At 35.4% G+C, this 20,793-nt stretch overlaps 1 protein-coding gene across 2 annotated transcripts; it reads right to left on the reverse strand.

The window, feature by feature from the left end:
* Positions 1 to 766: 766 nt before the first annotated feature.
* LOC125670834 (UMP-CMP kinase-like) lies at positions 767 to 11,952 on the reverse strand. 2 transcript variants are annotated; one of them, XM_048906229.2, is made up of 7 exons: positions 11,741 to 11,952; positions 10,213 to 10,416; positions 8,321 to 8,467; positions 7,967 to 8,104; positions 7,646 to 7,722; positions 6,259 to 6,355; positions 767 to 2,999 (listed from the first exon to the last, which is right to left on the reverse strand). In XM_048906229.2, exons 2-7 carry the CDS (start codon positions 10,348 to 10,350, stop codon positions 2,958 to 2,960), a joined length of 639 nt encoding a protein of 212 aa, XP_048762186.1. In that variant the 5' UTR covers positions 10,351 to 10,416; positions 11,741 to 11,952; the 3' UTR covers positions 767 to 2,957. The 2 variants fall into 2 exon arrangements, with proteins under 2 accessions (XP_048762186.1, XP_048762185.1); XM_048906228.2 differs by lacking the exon at positions 11,741 to 11,952 and adding an exon at positions 11,308 to 11,596.
* Positions 11,953 to 20,793: the final 8,841 nt, after the last annotated feature.

The raw sequence follows: 20,793 nt of genomic DNA on the forward strand, positions 1-20,793 counted from the left end.
ATGATTTGGAAATAGAATGTGGCAGGTATATAAATATTCCAAGAAATGACAGACTTTCAAATATCAAAACATCTCTTCTTTTTAGGAAATACTGAAAGCTTATTTCAATATGAAGGAACAAATACCTTAAATGCTTTGGCAAAGTGTGTTTTTCTTGCTTTTAAAAGAGACATTTGTTATGATAAACAGTCTAAAGAAGATTAATATACATTACGGTTAATTAGTCTGCAATCAAGCCATAAATACCATAGAGCATATTAAAGGATGACTACCTGATGACTGAAGATATAAGCAGCACACACACCATGAAGATGAAATACGCAGATGAATTAAATCAATTCAGTACTGTAAATAGCACTTGGAAAAATATTACTTTTTCTGGGCCGGATCGACAAGGGGATGGATAGTCTAGAGATGGATCGGTAAAGGGACGAATCGACTAAGGGACAGATTGATTATGGGACGGAATGTCTAGAAATCTTATTTTTTTCTTGTGGATACACATTGCATTGAGACATCACTTTATTTACCTCCAGCTTCAGCAGGGTGTATGGAAATTTACATCCAGCTTGTTAACCAATCAGAATTTGTCTTACAAACTACGTAGGAAGTAATTAACCTAATTTATTCTTAAAAAATTATTTCCAACAAAACTACCTCTGCCATGCATACATGATTCTGTAGGATTGCACAGGATTTATTGTAACTGAAAATACTAGCAAATTATGCAATGGAATACTCCAAAAATCAACCACAACCCAAAATAGACATTCTTGTGTATATTTTTTATTTCCACAATTAACATGGCATCAACGATTGATATACATGATAAATTGCAAAAACCTACCTCATCATTCCAAGTTTACAGCATTTTATTTTGATTTTAAATCATTATAGCAAGAAAAATAAACATGTAAATAAACTTATATTGAATGCCAGCTACACAAAAGTAAATTATACATATAGGACTATACCCCACTTCTAAAACACTTTAGTTTTATAGATAATCTATGGTTTCCCAGGATTTCTTCACAAAAGCAATGATTACAACAAAAAGAAAGTAAACTGGACACAAATGAATACAGTACCCATACAAATTGATCATTACAGCCTGTAACTTCTAAAAAATTCCTATCTCTTAAAAACGACCTACAGAACCCTTTATTTCAGAATTGTTTGGAACGCCTAATGGGGGAGTAATAAACCAAATCATGAAAGGTAATAAATCTAGTTGTGAGCAGACTTAATACATCTGATTGTGAGAAGAAATAAATATGATTGTGAGGAGTAATAAATCTTATAAAATCCGATTGTGAGGAGTAATATTTGCCAGCCTACACATTATGCATTATCAAAGTGACTGATTCACTTGAATGGTTTAATGATTTTTAATTTGACAGGTGTGCAATAATAATTCTTTGGAATAACACCCTTTTGAATATCACAGATATTTCACACATTCGAATAAAAGACGATTTCCGGTACATCTCCAAAAAATACTGGCATACCTACACAGTAAGTTTCAATGCATTTCACTCTTGTAGAATGATATGACTGCAAGTACCATAACGGGTTTTATAACAACAACAAAAAAGAAAAAGCACACTGAGTGATTAAACAATCAAAACAAAAAATTACATCATTACTGAAGATAGACATAAGTATTTGGAAACAAATTTGCCTAATTGTATTAAAGAACCAATGTGTCAAAACCGGGCTGAACAAGTAGAGTGGAGGGTGTCTTTGAATACTAATCTTAAAGATTGGACCCTTGAAAAAAAAATCTCTACAGTTAACAATGGGAGTACCTAGTATATTGTATTGACTCTTTGGTTGCAAAAATGCATAAAAATCACCACAGGGAATTAAAATTTTACCAATGAATGGAATCTGAGCTCTCACGATAAAACACAGCGAGTTACCTGTGAAGTAAATGTTTTATTCACATATTCTTCAGCATATATCAAACATAAAGATACATGTTGAAGACCCTATAAAATAACATAATGGCACTAAAGAAAGATCACCATGCCAATGTATGATGGAACATACCAAAGTTTAATGTACATGCTAAAGTCTGATGGTTCAACGCTATAGATGTTGGAAACAGAACAGCTTTATGATGTCATGGGCAACAGGTTCACAACAATCATCTCACAAACAAAGTCAATGTCACAAAATCAAAAACTGTACAATGTAAAAGGATGCTCCATGTAAGTTACAACTTATAGCAAAAGCACCTCCTACAAGCAAAACTTTTGCAAATGACCCAAAAGCCTGTAGGTTCATAAAGCTGTTCCAGTTCCCTGCTAACCCTAATCACTCATATTCAGAATCACAAAATGACATTCTAAATGCACGTGTAGCAACAATAATGACATCTCTGGGGACTAGAATTTTTTTTTTACCCAAATATTTTACGCTTTTCACACATTTTAACAGCCAGGTACTAAATTCAAACTTCACTTGCACGTTTTGTTCTTTTATCATATTTTGGCTTCCTTCTGTAAACTATTACACTTTAGCAATCTATACCATCACATTTGAGCATTGAACATAGCTCTTTAGCATGACCATTGCACTCAATGGTACAATCATTTAGTGTCCTATACATGTATATTCCTTTCATCTGGTAAAAAGAAACTGCTGTATATAGCTAAAAAATACAAAACAGAAATCAAGAAAATGCTTTGGATTCATTGGGAGATTTCTCTTCAAATTAATTTTATGCATGTATCATTGTAAAAATTAAATTCTTTGTATGACAATAAACCTAAACGAATCAAAAATCTAATAAATAATTTAAATCAGTCCTACAAAGCAATACATGACAAGACGGTCATTAAAAACATTAAAACGAATAAAAAGATTGAATTTGTGTCATATAAAATTCCTGAGGCAGCCATGGCAGAAAATCAACAGCAAAGCTTTGTTACCGAGCTATAATGCTGCTAAGGTCAATTCAAATCAGCCAGGGCCTTCTTAACATCCTCAAAAACCTGTAAAGAAATAATGCAAGCAAACTTGGAAATACTTTTCCACTATGTAGAAGGTACATGTATTGTACACTGAATACAGTATATACTTTTCTAAAATTTACATGCATACACTAGATACCTGAAAGTGTTGAAGAATTATACAAGAGGCCCATGGGCCACACTGCTCACCTGAGCAGCAGCTCCTAGCAATAAACAAACTTGAGCAAAACTATCATTATACAAGCAGCTTGGTTCAGAAAAACCTTTTCAAAGGTAAGAACTAAAAATTCACCAATTTTCAAAACTTTATTATTAAACTTGACTACAAATTCATCAATTATCATATGCCCTTGTAGATGGATATGGCCTTTTATATTAAGAAATTTCATCTAGGGATGCTTTGTGCCATGTTTGGTTCCATATACATTTGCATGTAAAACTTTAATCCATTATTGTGACCCCTTCCTAACTCCAGGGGTCATGATTTTTACTAACTTGAATCTCAACTTTGTCAGAAAGTTTTCCTGTAAATCTCAGCTCTTCTGGCACAGTGGTTCTTGAGAAGATTTTTAAATGACCCCACCCTATTTTTGCATTTTTGTGATTATCTCCCATATGAAGATGGCATGGCCCTTCATTTGAACAAACTTGAATCCCCTTCACCTAAGGATGATTTGTTATAAGATTGATTGAAATTGGCTCAGTGGTTCTGGAGAAGAAGATGAAAATGTAAAGTTTATGCCGACGACGCAACAGACAAATTTTGATCAGAACAGCTCACTTCAGCCTTCGGCTCTGGTGAGCTAATAAAGGACTGAAATCATCAACAATAGAACAATTATATTGTCAAATTTTCGGGATGACTTGTCCCAATGTTTTATCCGGACAAACAAAAGTTTTACATAAGTGAAATATGTACAAACAAGAGGCCCATGGGCCACATCACTCACTCGAGTCACCTGAGAGTCCTACTTGAATACTGTAGTTACAAAGTTATCTAACCAGTTACATTTTCTTACAAGTAGGTTAAACTATAAGGTCATAGTACAAAATGAAAGGTCTTACCATAATAAATCTATGTACAAAATATGAAGATTTACCTTAAATAGTTCAGGAGATATTTTTAAAAAGTGGGTCAAACTCCAAGGTTAAGAGATCTTTTTATATATTAATAAGATTAAGTGTGACCTTGCTACTCTCCAACAAATTTTTTATAATGTCCTTACATATATACTTTGAATCCCTGATTTAGCTCCACCCTAGCCCCAGAGGCCATGATTTGATCAAATATGAACCTGTATTACATTAGAATGCTTGCACATTCATATGACTAATCATGACCAGTGGTCAGATATATATTTTCTTATAAAATTTTGATACCCTTTTGTTACCCCACATTAATCCTAGCAGCCACAAATTGAACAAACTTGAATCTATATTTCCTGAGAATATGATTAATCATGGCCAAAATGCTCTAAAGAAAAAGATTGAAAAAACGTTTTTCTCTAGGGTATATGCCGGTAATTTGGGGTGGCCAGGAAATTCAGACAAAATATTTCTAAGCCTTGAATAAGTATATTATACATTTAATGCATGACAGTGAGGGAGATATGAAGATTTATTCACCCAAGAAAAATCATATTCCCCGAGGGCATTGCCCTCGGGGAATATGATTTTTCTTGGGTGAATAAATCTTCAAATCTCCCTCACTGTCATGCAATAAATTGTTTATTATACCGAAACAAAACAAGACTACATAAGTGCATGTGAAATTGGAGTCCGCTCATCTATACATTGTATGTAGCTGAGATCGTCCTAACGGTAACACCGCGCCGTCAACGTATTACGGTAGAGGGTACAAACAACGAAATACAGTGATATGATAACCAGTTTTTGTATTTCCATTCTCCTTAAATGTTAATTTACTTGCTTGTTTTTGTATCAACCAAAACCATGCGATTCAACTGTCCATCATTCAGAGACCCGCATATTTTCTGCCTTACGAACTATGAAAGTAGAATGGCTTATTGTGACGTCACAATACACTTCGTCTACCTTGACGTTAAATTTATGGAAATTGCACGAGGCTGCCCAAGGGGTAAATATGATGGGAAGATATGATGTTTGAGAGGGAGATATAAAGTTTTGTCAACCCCGGCACGTGAACGTCTAGACCAATCAGATTACGCGTTGCATAGAATTCTCATACTGAGGTATAATAATAGTCCTTCTATCACTTACGTTGTTTTCTTAATTTTGTTCCTTTGTTTAGGAAGAATACAGAGAAGTCTAAAAAATGACACATTCAGATACCTATAAATAATTATTTTCCGTAATGGACACCATATCGGTCTTTTCCGCCAAAAGCTACGAGCCTTGGAAAATTTGACTACCTATCAAATTGTATTTGTAGTAAATAAAATTTATTAGACATTTAAAAAAATGTTTTATTATAAATTAGGATGTACAAGAATGCATTTCTTCAAATATACAAACAATAAGTTCACACAAAATGATGAATAAAATGCGCTTTAAATAGTACCACACAGATTTTCCAATGGGAATTAAATACGGACACCCATAAAGGTGTGAAACAAATCATTCCTTAAGACATGTATATGCAAATTGTTAGATATCTGATTACGTTTAAGAATTTCCAAATCATAAATATTGGTTTGTGTGTGTTGGGAAGGGGGTGTTTTGAGTATAGAAGTTTAAAATAAGTATTCATTGAAATCATGACCAAGATCAATGTAGGCCTCTTTACTTAATATTAATATATAAAATAAAAGATCCCCATGTAAAATTTCGCTCCCCTACTGAGGCCCAACTCTACCCCTGGGGGGCATGGTTTGAATAAACTTGAATCTACACATTAAGGAACATTTTGTACACGAGTTGTCTTTTGTGGTCCAGCGGTTCTTGAGAAGATTTTTGAAAGATGTCACCATATTTTCACTATTTCTTAATTATCTCCCATTTGAAAAGAGTGTGACCCTTTTGTTTGAAAAAAAAATTAATTCCCTTTAGCCATGGATGCTTTATGCAAGTATGGTTGAAATTTGCCCAGAAGTTCTGGAAAAGAAGTAAAAAATGTGTAAAGTTTACAGATGAATGGACAGACAGACAGACAACTGGTGATCAGAAAATCTCACTTGAGCTTATAGCTAAAAATTTGTATCTTTCCCTGAATAACATCACTGGATATAAGGACAAAAAAAAAAACCCCAAAACATTTAAATGTCTGATTTTTAATTTGTATTTCTTGTCAAACACTTACCACAGCTGGTTCATTTTCTCCATGAATTTCACTAACTAAGTTCAATGTTCGATAATGTGCTATGATAGGCATAGTAGATTCATTGTAAGTCTTTATCCTGGAAAGGCACCAAAAAAATAAAATAGAACATGTTCACATTCATAGCATAAGATTGTGTAGAACAGTTTACAAGCTGCTTTTGACAATTAAATCAACACAAGAATCCCCCCCCCCCACTTACCCCAATCTCCCAAAGGGTGTTGTTAATAGGTATAAATTACCTCTTTCCCCGAGTGTAAAAATATGGTATGGCTTTGTAGAAGGAAATGGAAGATATAGTCTGAACACAAATCCATGGTATAAACCTATAATTTTGACCTTGAGATCAAAGGTCAAGATCATAAAGAGGTCATGAATGTACACGACACATAGTCTGATGGTGATACACCCATGTCTTATGGTATGACTATGTCAAAACCCACCCTATAATCAATTTTGACCTTGAGGTCAAAGTTCAAGGTCATATAGAGGTCATGAAGGTACCCGACACATTGTCTAATGGGGATACACTCATGTGTCAAATATGGTATGCCTATGTCAAAGAACAAAGAAGTCATGGCCCTGACACGAATCCATTGTAAAAATCTTTAATTTTGACCTTGAGGTCAAGGTTATATGGAGGTCATGAAGGTACCCGACACATCGTCTCATGGTGATACACTCATGTGTCAAATGTGGTATGCCTATGTCAAAGAACAAAGAAGTTATGACCTGGACACAAATCCATTGTAAAAAACCTTTAAATTTGACCTTGAGGTCAAGGTCATATAGAGGTCATGAAGGTACTCGACACATCGTCTCATGGTGATCCACCTGTGTGCCAAATATGGTATGCCTATGTCAAAGAACAAAGAAGTTATGACCCGGACATGAATCTGCAGACAGATGGACAGACAGAGTGATTCCTATATACCCCCCTGAACTTCGTTCGGGGGGGGGGGGGGGTATAACAATATGTGAATGCACAACAAACATCACAAGGGTCTGAATAAAATTTATTTGTGAGGAAACATACTTATTCAGTATCAAGAATGATGATTATGTAAAATATGGGCGCGCGCATGTGATATAAAGAACCTCCCTTGGTTTGTGGTTTGATATGGTTTATATCCAACTTGTGTGTTTTCTACCTCATCAAGACTTGGGGATAGAAGAGAAACACACAACTCGTTGGATACAAATCATATCAAACCACAAACCATGGGAGATCCTGTATGTATGTTTTATGTTTAAATCAATCTAATTAAAAGTAGACATGTAATATTCTACTCCTCTTCTCTAGTACTTTGTAGACTTGTACTTTGTACTGTTAATCACTAATTAACATGGTTAATTGTAGTACACTCACCTCTTCTTGAGACTCTCTTCATTGTCATCTGCTCTTCCACTTGTTCTTCCTCGAGACAAACATCGCTCGACACAGACCTATATCAACACAGAAAACCCCCCAGAATTATCCATCTATCAGTAGTCTGAGCCAGTACATAATTGTATACCCATTCTTGCATGATACAAGTAGATGTCGTAAGTAGATGTCATATGACATATATTTCACAATTAATGAGGTTCGCACCTGAGCTTTAGAGTAATGTCAATTTTTTGGGAGGCTGAACTGTGCTATGGAAATTTCCAGATAGATATTTTAAATTTGAGACATCACATTTCACACCTGTTCTGAACAATTAAAAAACAGCACTCTGATGACAGTTGCCACATCAATCATCGCTTTATTCCAGCCCTCTAGATTGTCTTGGTTTCTTGGAAATCCATCAATTAGAAATCTGTCTTTGCTACTATTTTCCATGGCCTGTGAAATTAAAGTAAGTATGTGTTAAATAACAAAATCACTACATTAACTTCATAATTTCCCCCAACCACATCATACCCGTTTCAATTTATACTGTATAACAAAAAAGTTATCTGACTTGCAACTACTAGTTTTACATTGAAGGTACAAATATAACAAGAAGAGGCCAATAAATCTTTGAAAGACATTTTCCAAACTGCAGTAAATTATACACACTCTGTTTAAAAGGGAACAAGTAATTTCGACAGGGACTATGGTGCCGTTCTTTATATGGGTCTCTATCTCTTCTCCAAACTCGGATCCTGGACGCTGTCTCTCCTCTCTCAGAAGGTCCCCAGCAGACAAGTGTACAAAACCAAAATCCTGAAAACACATGAACACCTAGTTTAGTGTTGAATTTTGAAAGTATTCAAAATATGTATCAAAGTCTACAAGATGTGTTTGTCCTTCAGCGTGGCTAAGTCCAATACGAGACTTTCGGGATACGGATCCACTCTGACTTTTATCGCTTGTTGAACGTAATTTGTAGGGGATGTCACTTCCAAATTACGATAACAACTAAGTAAACAAGCATGGAATACTTCAATTGCTATCAAATTCCTGCATTAAAATGCTATTTTTCAAAGAAAGGATTCCCTACAACCATTTATAGAAAAATACATTTGATTAAACTAAGCGAGTTTTCGATGGAAATAAATCTTGGGAATATCTTGCGGACGTCAGTAAAACTTCATGCCTTGCATATATAAAAGTTGGGCTCATCAGACCATTATGCAATCCACTATAAATAAAACATCCAATGAAATCACTGCATCTTGTTATAGTGTCATTCATTTGTTCTCTTCGCTCCTTGTGGAGCATAGGGCTGCTACAGTCCTTCCCCACCTCACTCTGTTTTGGGCTGTTCTTTTTGCCTCATTCCAGGTCTTTCCAATATTCTCCAGTTCTTTCATTATTGTTCTTTACCAACTGTGCAGTGGTCGTCCTTGTTTCCTGTGTCCCTGTGGATTCCAATCCAGTGCCTCTCTGGTGATGCTATTTTGGGGTTTTCTCCATGTGTGGCCTATCCATTGCCATGCTCTTCTCTTTTTTTGAATTGCTGTTACTTCCTGGCCAGTGCTCTCTAATAGTTGTTCGTTTGTAATTTTCATTGGCCACCAAACTTTGCATATCTGTCTTAAGCATTTGTTGTTAAATACCTGGATTTTTTGTTGTAGTCCCCATGTTAGTCTCCAGGTTTCACATCTGTAAAATAGCACTGATTTCACACTAGTGTTGAAAATTCTTATCTTTGTGTTCTCACTGAGCGCATTAGATATCCATACAGGCTTAAGCAATGCGAAGGCTTGACGGGCTTTACTTATTCGGACTTTGATGTCCTCGTCTGTGCCACCGGTCTTACTTATGACACTCCCTAAGTATGTGAATTGGTCCACTTATTCCAGTTCTTCCTCTCCAATTGCGATAGGACCTCCTTTTTTTGTTTTGACCTTCATAATTTTTGCTATTTTGTTGTTGATTTTAAGCCCTATTTTCTTTCCAATTTCATTGTTATGGTGTATATGGATACAAATGACGCTATCTCATACTGCTGTATTGATAAACATGCGCAACTGTAAAATTTACACCACTAATTACGTTTATTGACAGTAGATCAAGTTTGGAAACCTTTTTGCTTAAGACAATATTGCATACATATTGAAATAGCCATAACTGTAGGTATCAATACACATGTTTTTGAATCTCTCGCTTCGCATTATTATAAATTGAACCGCATTTTCATTGGTTCCCAATCTTTTGTGGAAACATTCAGTACAAGCCAAATGTTTTGATAGTCACTGATGTCAAGGGTTAGTGCGAGGTAATGAATCAATAGCCCTTGACTTGTGAAGATGCCCTCAAATCTCCTCCACCCCGATGTCTAAAGCATAAAAACATAAGATGAACAAATCACACACGTATTTTCATATTTATCTGAAACTGAATAGTTTTATTAGTATTATTATTGTAAGTTCTAATTAATCAAGACATGCACATATCTTACAGCTACTGGTTCTTATACAATAACAGAGAAGATACCAGGATTGACACAGATGACAGTGATTTACCCTGACAATGTTTTCACACTGTGTTCCTTTCCCGGCTCCAGGTCCTCCTAATACAAATATAACCCTGTACTTTGCCATGCTGTGCAGAATACTGGCTGCCGTAGAGAAGAATCGCCTCTGGTATAGCGTTTTTAACATACACAGGAAAGGAATTCCCAATTTCACCCTCGGGAGTCCAATTTCGAAGACTTGATTGTATAAAATCTACAATAGATATAATTACAAATAATTCTCAAAATAAAGACATTCCGAATAAAGACATTGGTTGAAAAGCACATGATTAGATAAATATAGAAGTTGATGGTTAGTATCTAACATACATATATATATGACAAAACAAATACTTCTACTTTGACTAGATAGTCTTGGTTGTCTAATATTCTTCGCCTGACATCTTTAGTTAATAGTAAGCATACATGATTGCGTTCTTGTTTATTGAAGAGCATCTTTAACGGAATTTTTTTTTATTTTTGTGAAGATCATTTCAATGTACATGAAGGGTGAAAACGTAAAACATGCAGTCAGGCTTAGTTTATCTGGGTGCTTCGGGTTCCAGACAATGTCCCTTAGAATCTGGGTTTTTTTGCTTGTTATTTTGTATGAATTCATTTGGAATTCCACACTCCATATTTGATCATTTTGTTTTCAACAAAACATCATACCAGTATGTCATTAAAAACTGATCCCTAAATCTGGAAAAAGACTTGTAATGGACTATTCATACCAATTTCAACAAGAAAAAGCAGCACTAAAAAATAACAAGAGTGTATTAAATTATCCAATTTAAGCTATATCATTATATGTGTTAGTAAAATACAGACATAATTCAGTTCTTTGAAATCTAAAAGGTCAGATTTTTAAACATTCTCTTTCTATTCATACAAAATTTGTCTGCATTTTGCTGCATTTGCATTTAGCATCATAATCTGAGATTCGCTTCAAAACTTTGAAAACCTCTAATTAAATTATTGTAAATTATACTCTTAAAATGTTACCCAATGACTTGATCTATATGTAACTTTAAAATATCTAGAACACATTGCCAACATCCCTTTTCTAATTTAAATGATCTGCCCACATTTATCTATAAAATACCATAGTTGTCTGATAATTTTGCTGTAGTGAGTTTGAATCCCAATGGAACCTTCTCATTCACCCTACTCAGGGTTCTACTTTGATTAAGCAGGTTTTTGCAGTTTTATCAAATTAGTCCTTTCTTGCCATATCTATACCACCATATCCAAGATTTTTTGTATACACGTCAGACATTGGCTTACTGCCAAGAAATACATTCTGCTAGCGTATCATACATCCTTAATTTTCAATTCATAAAACAACACTTTACAAGTGCCATAGACTACGCAAGTACAAATACACATGATACAGTCTGATATCAAATTTAACATTAGGCTAGATCTACTGTTTCTCAGAATGGAACCTATAATAGCTGTTTGACAATAAATTAAAACACCTAATTAATTATTAGTCGAAAATTGTTTGAATTGCCAGTATTATGTTAATGTCATACCAAAAAAAGTCTATTTTTACGATGTGCAAAGTTCTTTTCGCGACGCGTCGAACGTCGCGTTGTACACTGTAACAACAACTTCCTGTGTGAATTTAAGGCAACTCGTTCGTGACATGATTTGATTTTTCGTGGTCCGAGTTCAACTCAGTATGAAACTAGAAACAGGCTTTCAAGTGACATATTGCAAAAAATAAGGGCCATTTTTAGGGCAAAATTATAAAAAAAATAAATAAAAAAATAAGGGCCTTTTTTAAGGATTTTTAAGGGCTTTTTAGACAGAAATAAGGGTTAATTTACAAATCAATGGAAAAGAAAAAATGTTTTACTCACCATTTGCAAGAGCAATAATACACGAACTAATTACCCACTCAGAAGATCATACCAGTGGTCATCAACAGCCATATTCGGCATTCAGCACAAACCATGATATGATTCAGGTGGACTCCCATGGCTCACAATCAATGCTGAATATAACTAGTAACCATCAAGATGTCTTCTAAGATGTACATTTTTAAAATCAACATATTCATTTTCTTAAAGTATACTAAGACTAAATTTAATAAATTCCAACACTTACTTTATGTCAAATTCATTTAAACTTTAAAAATTTGAAAATGTAGGAATTTCAACAAAAAATTAGGGCTTTTTTAGGATTCTAAAGCTCAAATAAGGAAAATAAGGGCTGTTGTAGAAAAATAAGAAAAATAATGGCCCACTTGAAAGCCTGTCGAAAATCTAAAGGGAAACTTAGATTGCGATAATGATTAGCAGATTTCCATCATAGCAATTTTTATTTGAAAAGAAAAGAAGGCCTAAAATGTAAGTTTTCGGATTTTCAACCTACCGATGAAATTAGGAAGGAGATGGGGGATGGAAAGTTTGTATATTTATATCTTATAAGCTTGATTGATTATATCTTGTTTAAGGTAGCTATTGATAGCTAACCCCCAAAAAACCGCTCATTGAATTTTTTTCAATTTTATTTATTATAACATTTTGACTTTATCCTAAAACATATAAAAAAATCAACAAAAGTAATCAGGTTAATTTTCGAGGAAAGCGAGATTGAAATCCCCTCTTTTGCAGCCCCAAAAGGCAAAAAATGCCAAAATTGAACAAATTAACACAGAAGCCAATAAAAAATTTATTGACACCAGAAATATTGTTTGTCATATAAAGTTATGTAAATTAAACACAAACAGATAAAAAAAAAAATCAACGTCTTCACTCATATGGAGATATCACCAAGACCGGTGAAGGGCTTTTGCTCGGCGCTTACGACCTACTGTGACACGGGACATCCGTTTTTGAGGTCATCTTCGAGGACTCGTGACATTCACACCTGATGCCTCGCGTTCGGCGATGGAACTGTCGATCACTACTTTAGGTTTGTGGGGCGAATGCTCTGACCTCTAGACCACCGCGGCGGTCGATATATTATGTATATAAAGTTACAATTCGGGTATTGTATGAAAACGACAGGTCTATAAGATGCCATTCTAGTTAGCTAATCGGGGATGGGGTTCAGCTGTGTTCCACTAGACCAGGGCAAAATTTCAGTGATTTTCTATGTAAATTTGTTTTATTTCCGAAAATAACTGCGATGATTTTTTTTTTAAATATAAATTCTTGATGGAAAATAATCTGCTGAAAACATATGGAGCGTCAAATTAACATAAACTCAAATAATTGAAGATATTTTCAATTATTTGAAGATATCATCAATTCATTTGATGCGCGCAACAATTGAATTAAAGATCTCTTCAAATAATTAATAATATTTTCAATTCTGAATTATTGCGCGCATTAATTGAATTGATGAGAGCATTAATTCTTCAGCTGATTTGATGCGCGCTTTAATTGAATTAATGATCTCTTCAAATGAATTAATGATATCAACAATTGAATTGATGCGCGCTACAATTCAATTGAAGAGAGCAATAATTGATATAATGCGCGCATTAAATCAATTGATGAGAGCAATAATTGAATTGATGCGCGCATTAATTCATTTGATGAGAGCAATAATTGATTTAATGCGCGCATTAATTCAATTATTGCTCTCTTCAATTGAATTAATGATATCTTTAATTCATTTGAAGAGAGCAATAATTCTTTTAGAGAGAGCAACTATATAGTTAAAGATATCTTCAATTCAACATATCCACAATTGAATTAATGATATCTTTAATTGAATTGTTGCTCTCTTTAAAAGAATTGATGCGCGCATCAATTCCTTATACAAAAGCATTGTAAATGATTTAAAGATATCTTCAATTGAATTAAAGAGATCATCAAATTATTTAAACCGAGCTCTAAATTAATTATTGCGAGCAATATTTCTACTAAATTGATGCTCTCATCAAATGAATTAAAGAGAGCAATAATTGAATTAATGCGCGCATCAAATCTATTATTGCTCTCATTAATTGAATTAATGCGCGCATCAATTGAATTGAAGAGAGCAATAATTGAATTAATGCGCGCATTAAATCAATTATTGCTCTCATTAATTCAATTGATGCGCGCATTAATTCAATTGATGAGAGCAATAATTGAATTGTAGCGCGCATTAATTCATTTGATGAGAGCAATAATTGATTTAATGCGCGCATTAATTCAATTAAAGAGAGCAGTAATTGAATTGATGATATCTTCAAATAATTGAAGATATCTTCAATTATTTGAGTTTATGTTAATTTGGCGCTCCATATGTGACAGCCGGGTTTTATCTTTCCAAATTGTTTTTGAATGTAAGGAATCCTTATGGTCGGTCTGGTGACCGGAAATGCACTTTTTGGGCCTTATAGCGAATATTGTGATTAGATATAATACATGAAATCGGGTCCAGTTGTTGTGATACATGTAAATGATTTTAGAATTTTTTTCAAAGCTTTCGTTCTGAATTCAAGCCAGGAAACAATGAAACAAATAAAGGATCGCCCTGATAACCTTAACCCCTAACGCTAACCCAAACAAATGAAGAATCGCCCAGATTACCATAACCTCTAACGCTAAACACAACAAAATCGCCCAGATAACCCGAACCTCTAACCCAAACAAATAAATAATCGCCTAGATTACCCTAACCCCTAACCCGAGCAAATAAAGAATCGCCCAGATAACCCTAACGCTAACCCAAACAAATAAGGAATCGCCCAGATTACCTTAACTCAAACAAATAAAGAATGGCCCAGATTACAAGTTTTGTACATGTAGTAGTCCGCAAGTGCATAAAAAAGTAGATCAATGAAGTTGAAGTATTCGTTGAATTTTGTTCTGTTCATCCTTCAAAAGAGGAACGCCAAAACGGAGGATTAAATATATATTGACGTATTGTCATATTTGTGTCTCGTGGTATTGCACTAAACAAGAGTATTTTGAAATCTTGGAAATGTACGAATAATTAAAAAATCTTACATGTCTAAATCCATTGCTATAAATGTAGAGTGTGCATGTTCTTTTCTCGTTTATATTGGAAATATTCTTACGAGAAACAAGGTAATCTTGGAACAATTATATAGCAGAGGCTTGATCAGTTTAAATCTTGTTAGAGGTGTTCTTGGTTTTCTCATTTAGAGCTAGCAGTGGGGTAATACTTTCCAGTTGTAAATTAACCAAGCGTTTGACTTGCAAGTTTCGAAAAGTATTTATTAAAAAAAAAAACCAATTTCCATCAAATGAAGAAACTAGCTTGTAGTCCGCATGTACCTTTGTTTGGCATAGTGCGCGCCAGTGTTTAGTACTGTATTATAATTATGTCTCCCCTCTTTCAGGGGAAGACATATTGTTTTTGTACTTTCCGTCCGTCCGTCTGTCCGTCCGCCCGTATGTCTGTCACAAAATCTTGTGAACGTTTCTCCTCCTACAATATGTATATGGCTTATCGGATAAAATTGAAACTTTATACAATGCTTCATTGCCATATGTAGATGTGCATATTGTCGGAATAGGAGGATCCAATTATTTTCCTAAAGTTGTAGTGAATCTAAGAGGGGTGACGGATGTAAATAGCTTGTGAACACTTCTCCTCCTATATAGCTTATCGGATAGATATGAAACTTTTTACAACGCACCATTGCCATTTGTAGATGTGCATATTGTCGGGACAAGAGGATCCAATTATTTTCCTAAAAGTTATAGTGGATCAGAGGATTCGAGGGTGTTAAAATAGTTTGTGAACACTTCTCTAATGTGGCTTATCAGTGTTCATATTGTCTATGTTTCTGCTCATGCTTTCTCCTCTATACCATGCAGCACAATCTATATTTACATTGATGGATTCAATTAACGGTGTATAGTTACATCCATGGAGGGTGAAGATAACGAACAGTCATCAATCTCATAAATCCCATAGGCAATACAAGATAGGGAGTTGGGCAAACACGGACCCCTGAACACACTAAAGGTGGGATCAGGTGCCTAGGAGAAGTAAGCATCCCCTGTCGACCGGTCACACCCGCCGTGAGCCCTATATATTGATTTGATGCGCGCTTTAATTGAATTAAATTATCTCTTCAAATGAATTAATGATATCAACAATTGAATTGATGAGCGCTACAATTCAATTGAAGAGAGCAATAATTGATATAATGCGCGCATTAAATCAATTGATGAGAGCAATAATTGAATTGATGCGCGCATTAATTCATTTGATGAGAGCAATAATTGATTTAATGCGCGCATTAATTCAATTATTGCTCTCTTCAATTGAATTAATGATATCTTTAATTGATTTGAAGAGAGCAATAATTCTTTTAGAGAGAGCAACTATATAATTAATGATATCTTTAATTGAATTGCTGCTCTCTTTAAAAGAATTGATGCGCGCATGAATTCCTTATACAAAAACATTGTAAATGATTTAAAGATATCTTCAATTGAATTAAAGAGATCATCAAATTATTTAAACCGAGCTCTAAATTAATTATTGCGAGCAATATTTCTACTAAATTGATGCTCTCATCAAATGAATTGAAGAGAGCAATAATTGAATTAATGCGCGCATCAAATCTATTATTGTTCTCATTAATTGAATTAATGCGGGCATCAATTGAATTGAAGAGAGCAATAATTGAATTAATGCGCGCATTCAATCAATTATTGCTCTCATTAATTCAATTGATGCGCGCATTAACTCAATTGATGAGAGCAATAATTGAATTGTAGCGCGCATTAATTCATTTGATGAGAGCAATAATTGATTGAATGCGCGCATTAATTCAATTAAAGAGAGCAATAATTGAATTGATGATATCTTCAATTATCTGAGTTAATTTGGCGCTCCATAAAAACACGTCATTTAAGAAGTAAAGTACTTATGACTATTCTTTAAAAAATAATTTTCCTACTGTAATTAAGATACCAGGTGCGCGGCAAGGTTCCAAATAACTAACTAACTATATTTATTTCCAATCAAGGGCCCTCATGAAAATAGCAGCATGAAAATACATACAAATAATGTACATATACAAGTAAAGAAAGAAGTGATTACATAACACATAGTTATATACAAATACAGTGTCATATATTGTTCAAAATAAATTTTCCAGTTATATTTAGAATAGATGGCTCTTCAGAACATAGTATGTAAATGGATTTTTTTGATTATATGATATGTGTTGACAGAAGAAGTGAACGAAAATCAACCGGTGAAACCTCTAGAAACTCCCAGATTCTGAATAACTGATCAAAATGGTTCATGCTATTTTACGAATACCATGCACGAGTTGAAAAAACAAAACTGCGTGTATGTTCATTATTATTAATGCACACTTCACTTGTAATACATAAATTTCCTTTGTAAGGTACTCGATTATGATAAATGATTTTTGAAAAACTCTGCCACATTCTTCATACGATTTTATGAGAGAAAAAATGGTTAATATTAACTCGGTTAATATAGGAATTCTCGGTTATAAGGACATAATCTTCCTGTCTCCACATCAATGTCACTTCCCTGTCTATACTGAGGTCTAGATTCATACCCGGAAACTCAGATAAAATGTCAATCAGCGTTGCCTCATGCATGAATTTAAATATCCAATGGCAATGCACAAACGAAAATGTTAAAATATGATTTTTTTTCATCAATATTGCTGATATTAAACAAGTTTGTGTTTGAAGCTTGTGCCTGCCTGTTGCGATATAAGGAACTGTTCTGTATAGATAAGGAACTTCGGTTATAACACGTTAAATATAGATGTTCTCCCTTACTAATGAGTATCGCTTGACTTCTAGGTTAGAACTGCCATATGAATGACTATCTATTAGTATGTTTATTCACAACCATGATATATAATAGTATATGAAACATCTTAAGCAGCACAATATCCTCGCAGACCAACAGCATAGTTCAGGAAGCGGATATCTTGCAAGAGTCAGTTGTTACTTACAATGCAAGACCTTGCTGCAGGCCTGAACTTGGAGACCACTACTAGATTTCAGCAATACTTTTGACAAAGTCCCTCACCAACGACTATGTCAGAAGATGCCCCACTATGACTTTGAGGAACGTTGGTTTGGTTGAATTAACAGTGTCCTAAGTGACAGCAGGCCTAATACACAAACATTCACCAGAGACATCCGGAATACCCCAGGACACCGTACTAATACACAAACACTCATCAGAGACATCCGGAATACCCCCAGGACACCGTACTAATACACAAACACTCATCAGAGACATCCGGAATACCCCAGGACACCGTACACAAACACTCATCAGAGACATCCGGAATACCCCAGGACACCGTACTAATACACAAACACTCATCAGAGACATCCGGAATACCCCAGGACACCGTACTAATACACAAACACTCATCAGAGACATCCGGAATACCCCAGGACACCGTACTTGGTCCACTAGTCGTTCTCACATACATAAATTACTTACTAGAAAGAATAATATCAACCACCACTCTTCGCAGACAATAGCTTGCCCTACCGCAGGATCATATCAGTTTAATCAGATGCAGACTTGGCCATCAGGTCTGCATATAAAATTAGAGGAATGGAAACAACATTGACAGGTGTCCTTCGACTATCTATAAATGTGGGGTGTTACGGAAAATTCGGAAGCAGAATCAATTCCAACTACACCCTACGCGGAGTTCAGCTGACTGTTGTAAAAAAAAAAAAAAAAAAAGGGGAGATACCTTGCTGTAATTTTGTCAGACAAGTTCACGCGGAATGACCATGTGGCTGCAACTACAAAGAAGGGTAACAACAGTCTAAGCTTCCTTCCGACCTAGACCAAAGGTAAATTCTACGGAGAAATCTAGCTAGCCTACCGACCTAGACCAAAAACCAGACCTGTACAACACTCGCCAGACGGATTTTAAAGTATGGCTCGACTATCTGGGATTCCTAGTTGACAAGCCAGAAGGTGTCCAACACACACCGACAACAAAGGCGACTACACGATACAAAGATTGCCAGCCAAATGATTTGTGACCGAGATGGCCTATACAACAACTCAGAGAAGACTGCAAGAAAGTTATGATGTATCGAGTCATGTATGGGCTTGTGGACATACCAGCGACAACACACATAGTAGGGGCGGATCCAGGATTTGCGGTTACAGGGGGCGCCACTTTATGAGGCAGGGGGTCTGGGGGGCGCCTTGAGGCCCCCAGTGGGTCCAGGGCGAAGCCCTCGTGGGGGTCCAGGGGGCGAAGCCCCCGTGAGCTCCTGGACTTTACAGATTTTATAGGGCTTGAAATATGTCTCCTACTTAGTCATTTGTACAATTTTCTATCATTTTTTATGAGGTGAAATTAATAAAATGACGCAAATATTAAGGTTTTTGGAAAAAATTAAGTTATCCCATCAAAGTTATTCAAGAAATCAAAAGATTTTATCATTTATTTCTCCGGGAATGGAAGAAATTATTGCTTCTTTTATCGTTTAGTACATTTTCCCAAACAAGATACCGTCATTTACCTGCGCCCCCCTTAAATCCGCCATTAGTCTTCTTGTTACAATAGCTCGCCTGTTCGTCTACCCATACCGTTCGGCACAACAGACCTTCACATATTCTCCTTCCTTCCCTCCGGTATATAAGACTGCGAAACTAAATACCTGAAAACCTTGTCACTGCCAAATCCACAGAGACCTTCAAGGCAGGACTTGCAGGCTACCATCAATAATGTGCATTATCGTCGTTTTTATCCTGTTTTTAACCTTCACCCTCCTTTGATGCACGCTGTATTTGAAAAAAGCTCGCCTCGTAAGCTGGATTGATTGATTGAATACTGTTTAACGTCCCTCTCGAGAATATTTCACTCATATGGAGACTGTCGGTGAAGGGCTGCAAAATTTCGGCCTATGCTCGGTGCTTATGGCCTTTGAGCAGGGAGGGATCTTTATTGTACCACACCTGCTGTGACACGGGGCCTCGGTATTTGCGGCCTCATCCGAAGGACCACCCCATTTAGTCGCCTTCTACGACAAGCAAGGGGTACCGAGGACCTGTTCTAACCCGGATCCCCACGGGATTCGTAAGCTGGAAGTTCGCTTGCGTTTTTAAGTCAGACCGTTTAAACTAGAAATATGGTCCTGTCCAACATATCTTAACCTTTTAACACTACCCATCATAATTTTTGTAAGCAAGTGTATGAATGTCGATAAATAACCGCCAATGTTACGAACGAGGTCGAGTGATAAGTAGGCCTAATGATTTATTTACTAGATTGTGGTCCTCCGAGCTCATAGTCCCCCCCCCCCCCCCCCTCCCGACTCTGCAGGGGAACTTATTTAAATCCTGTTAAACACAGTTCAATCCAATGCATTCTATCCATTTTGATGGTGACAATTCTCATTTGCTCGTTATATACATGTAAATGATTTTAGGAATTCATCTACTCTCAAAATACTCATATTTCATTCTGGCTTTGATTATGGATTATGACAACATCTAGATCGACTGTGAAATATATTGTAAACGCACTCTATCGTCAGAAATCTACTAATAATCTCGATTGACCATTGATGTGACTACCCGGTGATATATCTATAGTTACTTGATTAAAAATACTTCCTACTGCGAA

The sequence above is a fragment of the Ostrea edulis genome, chromosome 4 (genome assembly GCF_947568905.1).
Source record: "Ostrea edulis chromosome 4, xbOstEdul1.1, whole genome shotgun sequence".
NCBI lineage: Eukaryota > Metazoa > Mollusca > Bivalvia > Ostreida > Ostreidae > Ostrea > Ostrea edulis.